General features: G+C 33.6%; 1 protein-coding gene and 1 pseudogene across 1 annotated transcript; both read right to left on the reverse strand.

Annotated features, from left to right (window-relative positions):
• Nucleotides 1-683: 683 nt before the first annotated feature.
• On the reverse strand, nt 684-1,229 carry LOC125856225 (uncharacterized). The gene has a single exon (XM_049535763.1). The coding sequence runs from the start codon at nt 1,227-1,229 to the stop codon at nt 684-686; it is 546 nt and encodes a 181-aa protein (XP_049391720.1).
• Nucleotides 1,230-3,254: 2,025 nt separating this feature from the next.
• Nucleotides 3,255-10,048, reverse strand: LOC125856226 (putative UPF0481 protein At3g02645; annotated as a pseudogene).
• Nucleotides 10,049-11,973: the final 1,925 nt, after the last annotated feature.

The following is an 11,973-nucleotide window of genomic DNA, read 5'->3' on the forward strand; positions in this document are numbered from 1 at the left end:
ATTTACTTTCCATTTTAGTCAGTCCCAAAAAGAATGACAAATTTCTAAATTAAGTTAAAATTTAACTATAAAATGTCTATTTTATCCTTAATGAAATGATTTACAACCACACACACATTTCTATCATTCATTTTGGACCACAAATTTTAAAAGCTTCCTTTCTTTCTTAAACTGCGTGTTGAGTCAAACTGCGTCACATAAAATGAGACAGAGGGAGTACAAGTTATGACTTATGAGGGAGACCTAACTACCTTGTTAGTTTTTGGTAGAAATTCAGTTGTAATGTTTGAAGTGTTTGAACTTTAACCCCCAAAAATTATCCAAATGGCCAGTTCCTTCTGCATCTATAATCACATTTAGTTTAGTATCCTGGAAATTAGAATAAGCAGACAAGTGTAGGAGGGAAAATATATGTATTATCCCATTTGATTAGAGATGGAGCACATTCTATTTAGGAGGAAGTTGGTTTTCTAGTAACAACAAGTCTCGACATGCAATGTTTATCATACAATTTGTGCTTACAATTTTGTCTTCTTTATTTAGGCCTCATTTCACTACACTCTCGAATAAACTCAACAACGAAACATCCATCTAGTAAAAGTATTTCTGCAAATTTGCAAATGATATCATTGTTCAAGTTTTCTATAATGATGAAACACTCAGTCAACAATTGTGTTACATAGTTACAACAAAGATCTTTTTATAACGTCACCAGTAAAAGCCAGAACAATTTGTATAACAGTGAGTACAAGAAGTGTTACAGCTGCCACAGTTGAAGCTCCTACCCAAGGACTCGAGAAATAGTTGTGCCTTAAACTAGCTTTCATTTGACTCCATGGCCTATCACAATGTTGAATCAATTTGCTGCATTCTTCTATGTAATAAAAGCTCGTGATTTCCACCCCATCTGAAAGTTTCTTGAAGATGCTAGCCACTTGTTTGTCATTTCCTATGTCCTTCTCAAACTTGATATCGAATAATGTTGTTTTATCCTCCTTCTTTTCTTGCACATATCCTATTCTTATGAATATAACTCCAGCATCGTAAAGCTCTGTTACACTTGGAATATGATAGCAATCCCATAAACAAAGAACTTTGGGAGTTTCTTTTGACTTGGTTAATTGCAAAACGTTGCCACAAAATCTTATCTTGCAACATTCTTTTGGTGTACTAGCATTTGTGTTTTGTTTAGCTTTCATATGATCATGATCTGATGGTCGACAAAACATGTGTACTACATGAACTAAATGATTGAATCGTTCTGTATTAAAATTGTGAATCTCTGATGGGGGTTATGAATTTCGCCTTTGGGAAAGTATCAAGTAAGGTCTTTCTCACCATATACAAGAAGCTCACTTCTTTATGATGCTTTGTCATGTCATGAAGCATGTTAAGTACAAAGAAAGGGAGTTGATTTTCTAGTAACACCATGTCTCGACATACTTGTTTCTTCATCCATTCCAAGTTGATGATGGTGTTGTTGTTGCCTTCTTCTTCTTCTTCCTTGGTTGCATAGTACTCTCGAATAAATTCAACCACAAAACAACCATCAAGTAATGGTGGAAGTTTTTCTATTTATATAGTTGATCGACTGTAGTGTGCTATTTGGTTTTGGGGTTGTTGGAAAGCCATTAAATGTCAATAATCTCAAACCTTACCCATTTTATATTTTAAATAATGATCGGATGAGGAAATTAAATTGCAAGAATTGTACTGCAACATATATTGATTCCTAAGTTTATGGAGTAAAAGTTAGTGGTATAATAATTGGTTAATGATGTCTAAGTGAGTGGAATGGAGGTGTATTGTAAGGTCCATATTATCAGCGCCATTATAAAATTTGTAGAAAATTGATGTATGTTTTTAAAGGATTTTATGGAAAATTAAAGTTAGTCTTCTGCACTTTTCTGTAGTTGAAGTTATTGGGTACGTAACTTGGATTTGATATTTATATTATGTGAAGATCATTAAATTTATGTTATTTGGAGATTTTAAGACTAAACCTTAGGCTTGAAATTTGGAAAATATGAGAGTTGACACGTTAGCAAGATAAGAAACTTGATTACAAATTTGGGTGAATTTTTGGGTCTAAGCTAGACATAGTATGAGTGTTGTTAGTTTTGAAATCTTATTGTGATTATTTATTTGAATAGATTGTATTGATTTGGAAGCCCAACGAAAGGGGAAGACTCAAGTGTCGGAGTAATTGTTCGATAAATTGAGGCAAGTGGATTTCTAAACCCTTGTTAAGTGCATAGAGTCGTGTATTTCCTTGTGGTATGTGTTAGGGGGTAATGAGACTTGGTGATGGGTTGACTTGTTCATGTTGAATAATTCTAACGATGAAAAAGGGGTAATAAAAGGCAATATTGTGATTAATTGTTGGTGTGTGATGTGTTGAGAAAGATTTTGAAAGGCTTATTGATTCATTGTTGGTGTTGTATCACAATTGTGTTGTTGTGAATTGTGCAATGTTATGAAAATGGTCATCTCCTCATTATTGTGAACATGTCATTAGCATTGTTTTGATACATGATTGCGACAAGTGTTATGTGAATTGAAAAAGAATAAGAAATTAAAAAGGATGTACCATTTCGAGGGTCGTGTCGCGCGCCGCGAAGTATACTATATATCGAGGGACGTATCGTGTGCCGCGATGAATACTATTATCGAGGGACGTGTCACACGCCGCGACAGATGCATGGACAGATATGTCCTCCACGGGTCCCGGACTGAGAGACAACGGGTGTGTATCGTTAGGTCAGACATGCATCACTATACTTGACGTTGCATTTCATTGCACTGCACATTTTTGTCATAACACTTTAGTATTTCATCTTTCTTTTTCTTCAATGCACTAATGCAAGTTTCCACATCAAGCCCCTCTTTTCGCTGGAGAAATCGTTGTAGGTACAACAATTTTTACATCTCCATCGAACTAAGGTCATGAGTCCTTTTATGGCAAGGACCAATGGAGATCAACATTGGCGTATACGCATCTACATTTGATTTTCGTAAAATTTGATATCAAGTTTAGTTGAAGAAAAACACTTTTAGGGTGCGTTTGATACGACAAGAGATGATATTTTTTCTGAAAAATAAGTGAGTTTCTTATTTATGAATTGAGCTAGCTAGTGCCTTTTGATGGTGGAAAGTGACAAATATAGATACTTGAAATAAACTACTTAACATTCAACTAGAAAACCCAATACAAAAGGGAGACTTAGAATTAATGAAGAACTCATAATAAGATCATCAACACACCTATAAAATACATGGAGGGAGTTGTGAGGAAACACTACAATTGAGATAATTACTCGTACTTACTTCTTAAGAGGACCTGTAAAAGTTAAAATAGTTTGTATAGTTGTGAGTATTAGGAGTATAATGGCGGCCACAGTTGAAGCTCCTACCCAAGGACTGCTAAAATAATTGCGCATTAAATTTGCCTTCATTCTATTCCATGGTTTTTCACAATGTTCAATTGCTCTTTTGATTTCTTCTTTGTAATAGAAGTTGGAATACTTAGTGACCCCTTTACCGATTTTGTTGAAGAGGCTAGCAACTCTTTTGTCCTCTCCTATCCAGTTCTCTATGATTCCTTTCTGGCAAAGCAAATTCACATCTTTGTCTGAGTCGATAAGATGATCCATGAAAGTTGTATAATCGCTAAAATATGTAGGATATACATCAGATGATTATTGCTCATAAGCAATGAGATTTCGCAGGAGAGTTTCTGTACCATCTGCGACTAGAAAACAAGGGATTGTCATCAATCCATTCTCGAACTTTATATCAAATAAACTTGTCGTATTTCTGGCCTTTGCATAGCTAACTCCAGCTTCGTAAAGCTCTGTTGCATTTGGCATGACCATAACACTCGTTAAGTAATCTTCTGAGTTTTTCATAGGATTCCCATGATATAAAAATATGTGTACTACATGAAGTAAATGTTTGATATTTTCTGCATTACAATATTCTGACTCTCCAAAGGATTCAAGGGTCATTTTTGGTCAGTTAACAAAAAAGGCAAACAACTTATTCACCAGTATTGCCAATGGTAATTCATCATCTTTTTTTGTCATGAGATGAAGTTTGTTGAGTACAAAGAAAGGAAGGTGATTTTCTAGTAACATCAAGTCTCGGAATATGTAATAATCATTAATATTAATAATCTTGTCTTCTCCTTCTGGATATATTGCACAACACTCTCGAATAAACTCAACCACAAAACAACCATCAAACAACAACATTTCGCAAAATTCATGACTGTCATTACCAAGCTTTTCTATATCTTCGTAACACTTCAGTACTTCCTCCTTCACTTTCTCCATTTCACTGATGTAACTTTTCACATCAAGTCTCTCATTCCGTTGAAGAAACCGTCGTAGGTATAATAGTTTGTACTTTTTCATTGGACCAAGTTGAGTATTCTTCTTATGGTAAGGACCAATGGAGACCATCTTCGGTGTATAAGCATTTGGATTTGATTCACGTTGCCACACATTTACTTTGAATATGGTACTCGATTCAATAAATGAATTGTCTAAATCCTCAAACATTTCATCAATTCTTTCATTTATGTCGATTAAATGATCCACTTTCCCCCCTTCTTCTATCTGTAACAGAGAAGAGGCAAGTATACCCTTCTTAACTTTGCGGTCTAGATCAAATATATATTTCGTTAAAAAAAAGTAATGCATATATACCTTCTTTGTTTAATAAAGGATGCATATTAACTCCCCTTTTGTTAATAGAATAAATTACCTCACCTTATGCATTACCCCTGCAAACCCGACTCAAATAAAAAGAATCCAAAAGGTGTAAAACCACGATTAGTGAATGTGACTTTAAATTATAGGAAATGAAATATTCTAAAAAATTCTACAAATCTCTTGAAATTCATGCACATATAAAGCAAAAGATTATATATGTAATTGCCAAAAGAGAAGTGGGTTAATGAAATAAAAAATTAATATATATAGTTGAGAGAGACCTCATCTTTTTTAGTTTGAGGAAGCAGTGGAGTTTGGTCATCTATTGGGTAATCTCAGTGGAGTCTGTCATCCTTCTTTCTTCAACTGTAATTCCTACAAAAGAAAGTTGTTTGTTTTTAAAGATTTTTTTGACCGAAATAAGCTATTATTTAAAATATTTTATCAAAATAATATATTTTTCTGAAATTTTACTAAATTAGAATAAACATATTTCTTAATAATGTTTTGGCTTTATTTTATTTAAAAGAATTCAATGACAAAAAGACAAAGCTCTGACATAGTAAATAAATATAAAATGTTACTGTCAATAACGTTTTGTAATTCATCACTCAGAGACATGTTTTACAACTAATTACGTTACTCATAATAATGTTGGAGGCAATGGAAGAGGCTAATTACGTTACTCATAATATTTTGGTCATGATACATTCATACAATTTAACACTACATACGTAATAACTACCACATAGTAATGTATCGATCTAAAACCAAACACCTTATGGGCAACCTTTATTACTTTAATGTATCAGGTTGAATTACAGTAATAAATAATAATGTATCCTGCACAATTTTATGAACATGGTACATAAATACATAAAAAGTGATACATTTAAATCCATCCAGTTGCTCTATCAGTGTTGTGTTCTTTTACTTTTCCAGGTTCTTTTACTTTGTAGAAGCAGTGAGAGTTCGAATTTGGCATTCAATAAACAAGTATATAGTCAATATCGATAGAGGAGAAAAATATATATCATAGAGGCGGCAGTGGCATTGGCACGAAGGAAGAGGTTGAGTGCCCTTAGAGAAGCTCAAGAACTTCTTCAAACCACTGACGATGATAAAAACAAGACTAGCGAAGATATTCATGATGTATCTTCTCAAAATTTTTGATAATTATGAATCAAAATTAAAAGGATCTTCAATGAACTTGGAGAAGAAATTTTGAATTTCAAAATTTTCAACAATTTTGAATCAAAATTGAAAGGATCTTCGATGATCTGGGAGAAGAATTTTGAATCTCAAATTTTTCAACAATCTTGAATCAAAATTGAATGGATCTTCGATGAAATTAAAGATTCACAAAAGAAATATTTTTTCCAACAACAATTCCATCACTTTTGTATCCTTCATAACTCACGTCGCTTATCCAAAATTTTGACAAAAGTTTTTGAATCAAATTTGAAAGGTTTCTTCGATGAAAAGGGGGAAACAATTCGAAATTTTGATATTCTTCTTTCTGTTAGGATTTGCCTTGTATGATGGAAAGTAAGAAGAAATGTAAGAGTAATTTATGTGATTTAATTTGATTTTTATATTTTATTCCCTATTTTAGTGTAACAGATTGATACTTCTTGTATGAGAATTAATGTATCCGAATAGTGACTTTTGTATCGGAAAGGTACAAATTTTAAGGGATTATTGTAATTGGAAAAAAAAATAGGGATAAGATGTAATTATTCCTTACACTATGTGATATATGTAAGTGATATTAAAATTATTACGTGATAAAGAACAAATATTTTATTCATTATACAAATTCATAAATCTTCGAATGCTATTGCAGTTCTTGAACAATGGAAATTTATTACAATTTATTCCGACTACAAATCTCATTTAGTCATGACTTAACATATTAAATTCTACATAAATTTGATCTCCTACTCTAACTTTGAATTATTATTTTAAGATGAAGTATATTAATTCAAATTAGACATATTATTTGAGGGTTACATTTATATATGTTCATTCAACTAATATTTATTATCTCAAAAAGTTATATATTTTTTTATTTCAATTTGTTTCAAACAAAAAAGTAATTATACGAAATAATAATTATTAATTTAGTAACCATATGAAAAATAATCAAATTTATTATTGAACTTGAGACAACAAAGAATGTAATTGAATTCTGAGTAAATCATAGAATGAAGCATGTAGAGAACTTACTTTTTTGGTTTAATTTAGCTGTTTTTTTCTTTCCTTATTGCTCTTGCTTGTCCTCTATAGCGAGAGGGCTGCAGATTTATAGTACAAAGAATGGAGTTTTTTTTTTAAAAAAATCAAATTTGTTATATATTTAATAACAACTAGAGTCCGGATGTGTTAAAAAAAAATTAGAAGTCAACAAGGAATAGTTGTGTACTAATTGATATTATTATAATCTACATAGAAATAATAATTAGTTGTGATGATTCTAAAAGTCAGTTTGAAAATTTCAAAAAATTATCGTTTTACCTCTTCCGATAGTTGTCTCAAGTCATATTTGATAAGTTAACGAAATTGTTTCTGAAATTTAATTGAAAAGTTGAGATTTTTCGGAAGTTTTAGAGTTTTGGAGACTTCAAGTGGTTAAGAGTGAATTTTATTAATAATCGGAGCTATGAGTCTCAGAATGAGATTCCGTTAGAGCTATCAACTCTGAAATGCAGAATTTGCATGGTCTAGGAGTATAGTTGTTTTTTTTGTTACGGAGTTGTTATAAGGATTTGGACCCTAGAATTTTCAACGATTTCATTGGATTTGGGAATGATTTTACGCCTATGTGAGGTCTTGATTGAATTTAAGAGGTTCCGAAGGTATTTTGGTATTTTCGGATGAAAATTAGTTTATTGCGTTTTTTAGAAGTTTCGGGTCAAGGAGCCTTAAGTCTGAAACGTCGAGTTTAGTTAGGTAGCATATCTGATTTGTGTATTCAGATTTTCGAACGACTAACTTCAATCTTAAATTTTTAGAGCTATATTTATTTATTTTTACAATTAAAGTAATTATTAATTTGGAACGGAAGGAGTATAATATCATTCCTTAAAGATTTCTTAGAATTTTGTTCAACTATTTATCAAACAAGGTTAATTTTAAAAAGAAAAAAAATCCTTAGACTTATTTGATTTTCTGGAGAAAATCATTTATTTCGAATCAAATTTAAAAGGTTGCAAAATCACTTGAAAGATACCATAAAAAGTAGTAAATGGCTAGTGTCACTATTTTATCACATAAACTAGGCATGATGTATATATATATATTAAACTAGACGTGGTTACCCGTGCGCGCACAGGCCCAATATGTATTTGGTAATACTAACTATCACAAATGTTGATAATGATTACAATTGGGAAAAAGTTAGTAATATTTTCACACATTTGTTTACCCATTGCACTGCTATTCTGTTTACATATTTATACAAAAATAGCAGAATAGACGATGATGGTTGTCATCTTGATGTAACACTGTAGTTGATAAAATACCTGCAGTTAGAAGGAGAAGTGTTTTTCAGTTGTGGATGTGCATCGTGGTAAGAATGGAGTATGGTTAATTGTGAACTACCTTGTTAGTTAAAGCATCATGAATCTTCTGTTCAACATTATTCCAGCTTTTCATAAAAGGCAGTGCATGTGCAATAACGTAGAAAGCTGAGGTTTAAGTTGCTGCAAAAACTCTGAAAAATCAAATGTGAGAATAGGAATGGAAGATTATTCTAGCAATGTAGCAGTATAATTATAATTAAGTGTAGAGGCACCGTACATGTGAAGCATATAAAGTAATTGACATAAACGAATGACGATAATCCAGTTTTAAGATAATTCTTTATGTTGTTATTCAGTTGCGCTTGGAGAAATAGTGTATAAGCACTTTAATTTTTTATCAAGAACAAATCTAGTAGTTCTGTTGCGCAAAGTTATTCAACCAGCTCTAAGAACTAAAAGCTCTGTTGTGTACTTGAGTCCTTCATTCATCGAGCATACTATTCACTTCCAAGACTACTAATGATTAGTACAACAGAGAGACTGATGCTATAAAAGAACCTTTTTATCCAATTTCTTGAAGGGCAATATCTAAACAAGAGGTATAGTATAGCTTGTTTAAGATTGTCTACACATATGTATGAAAAGTGAAAACTAATTTATGAAATGAAATTTTATATGTTCTCATCAAAACATAGTTGATTGATCAGGTCATTACTCAAATATGGGTGGTAGTTTTTGGAGTTCTTGGGTTAGCTGGTATTTTAGATGTATTGGTAAGTTCTAAAATGTGCTAATTCTCTTGTTATTTATTTAAAACGTACGCCTCAATTCTATCGTCATTATTATTGTAATATAGGCAGGGCACGACTTTCATATTGTACCTTGCACTTGGTGGATCTTTGTTCACCTACATCTTCTTAGCTCAACCATTAAAGATAATATTGCTATCTTGCACAATGTTCTGAACAATTTTTTTTTGTACAGTATCAAAATGTGAACAACTCCGATATAAAAAGGTTGAAAAAGTGAATGTTTTGGCTATATCAAATACCAATTTGATTTTCCTAATTCAATAACTAAGTAAATTGTGGGCGAGACACAAAAGCAAGGGCTGCAATAGGGAGAAACACAGAGAGAAGGCAAGTGCGCATATTGTACTTGTTAGGATCGAAAAACAGGTGTAATGCGGAAGCTAGCAAATCAAACCTCGAAAGACCATGAGTAAGAAGACAAACGAAAAACACACCAAAAAGAGACAGATTTAACGTGGTTCGGTCAATCGACCTACGTCCACAAAGGAGATGAGCAATCCACTATAAATATGAGAGTACAAAATATAGAGAAAAACAACCTCAATCAATTCACTCGGAATACAAGGAGGTACACAAAATTCTCCTCCATAACCACAACTCTCAAAACCCTAGGACTACATTGTGAATGCTAATTAAGTTAGAAGGAACAAGCCTATATTTATAGAGTCCTAAACCTTTCCTATAAGAAAAGGACTAGTAAAATATTAAAACCTTTTCCTAAAAGGAAAACTTATTTATGGTAAGAAATCAGGGCAAATAAATCCCAACAAATCTCCCCCTTGGCCTGAATTTCTGACAAAATAAATTTGTCCACCTTCTTCACATAATCTTTAGGATCTTGCATCTCTTCTCCATAATCTCCTCCATCAAATCTACGTCTCAACACAGAGAACCTCTCTGAAACAATTTCTCCAACAAAGATCTTCATTACTGTCAAAAAAGTTGCGACTAGAACTACACCCGCCAAGATGAACACCCATCTGTAACCTAGTTCCATCATTGAACCATGGTCAAGAAGACTTTCGACACAAGGCATCAACCGCAGATCTCCAATCGCTAGGTCACACCATCTGATCTGTCAAATCATCTTGCACCGCCATTATCACATAACGGGACACGCCGCCTGGACCACCACTTTGCCAGGAAGACTTTCGACACAAGGCACCCCTGCAGATCTCTGGTCTTGTTGTCACATCGGGAACTTCTCACAAAACGTAGTCCACTACTCCGACATACTCGAACCTGGGCTCTGATACCACTTGTTGTGACGAAAAGATGAAAAACGAAAATCTAAAATAAAGAACACCAAGTTTAACGTGGAAAAATCCTTCAAAACGAAGGTAACCACCATGGGATCGACAAGATCCGAATTTCTTCACTATAACAATAAGAGAGTTACAATTATTCTTCTAATGGCTACACAACAAGTGCCAAAAGAGAACAAACAATAGCTACACCAACAAAAGATAAATAGAAAGAAACACCACCAAAACCCAGCTGCTGTTCGGGACCTAAAACAGGATCTTTATGACGTCGGAATCCGATCTTCACCGTTCAAATCAACCACCAAGATGTCAGGAACACTCAGTACAAATTTCAGCCCAATCCAACGGTTAGTTAATCGGAAAACACGATCTGAAGGTTGCTGGTCGGAATAAAAGACTGCAGCAAAAGAACCTTTTTTTCTTCTCTTTTCTCTCTTGTTGAAAGCTCTCTCAAAACCTCTCTTATGTCCTAATGTCTTTCAAAGACAATACTAATGAGCAATCTCAATTATTCTCTCAAGACCATCCTCTATTTATAGAGTTGTGCTTTTCCTTACAAAGCCAAAACCAACTCCAAATAGGATTACTATTCCAATCCTTTTCCTAATAGAATTGGAAACCAAATAAAGAGAATAATTCCAATCCTTTTTCAAGTAGGATTAGGCCATGGGCCTTTGGCTAGAACATGGGCAATAGCCCAACAAACTCCCCCTCCAGCCAAGGGGCCAAATGGACTTCAAGTGGAGGAACTCTTGACAGGCTTCATGCCTGCCGCACTTCTACAAAACTCATGCTTGTCTACGATCACCACTTTTGTAAGCATATTTGAAGGATTGTCATCAGTGTGTATCTTCTCAACCTCAAATAATTTCTCCTCCAGGGCCATTCTAATCCAATGATATTTTCTGCTAATATGCTTGGACTTAGAATGAAAGGTAGAGTGCTTGGTGAGATAAATAGCACTTTGATTATCACAAAATAAGACAAACCTTGATTGTTCAAAATCAAGATCTTTGATAAACTCCTTCATCCAAAGCAATTCTTTGGCACCTTCAGTGATGGCAATATATTCAGCTTCTGTGGTCGATAGAGCTATGCACTTCTGAAGTCTTGATTGCCAAGAAATAGCTCCCCCTCCAAAAGTGATCAAATAACCAGAAGTGGATTTTGAATTATCAAGATTTCCTCCCAAATCAGAGTCTGTGTAGCATACAAGTTCAGACTTGCCACTACCAAAGCACAACTCCATATCTGAAGTGCCCTTCAAATATCTTAGTATCCATTTCACTGCAGCCCAATGTTCTTTTCCAGGATTGGAAAGAAATCTGCTAACGATACCAACAGCATGTGCAATATCTGGTCTAGTGCAAATCATAGCATACATCAAACTAACCGCGGAAGAGTATGGAATACTTGACATCTCATTCTTCTCTTCATTAGTAGAGGGACTTTGGGTCGTACTCAACTTAAAGTATTTAGCAAGAGGTGTACTAACCACTTTTGCCTCTGTCATGTTGAACCTCTTGAGTACTTTCTCAATATACTCCTTTTGGGATAGTGATAACTCCTTCTTGTGTCTATCTCGATGAATTTGTATGCCTAAGATCTTCTTTGCTGGCCCCAAGTCCTTCATCGCAAACGATTTGCTTAACTCTTT

Source organism: Solanum stenotomum, chromosome 2 (genome assembly GCF_019186545.1).
Source record: "Solanum stenotomum isolate F172 chromosome 2, ASM1918654v1, whole genome shotgun sequence".
In the NCBI taxonomy this organism is placed as follows: domain Eukaryota; kingdom Viridiplantae; phylum Streptophyta; class Magnoliopsida; order Solanales; family Solanaceae; genus Solanum; species Solanum stenotomum.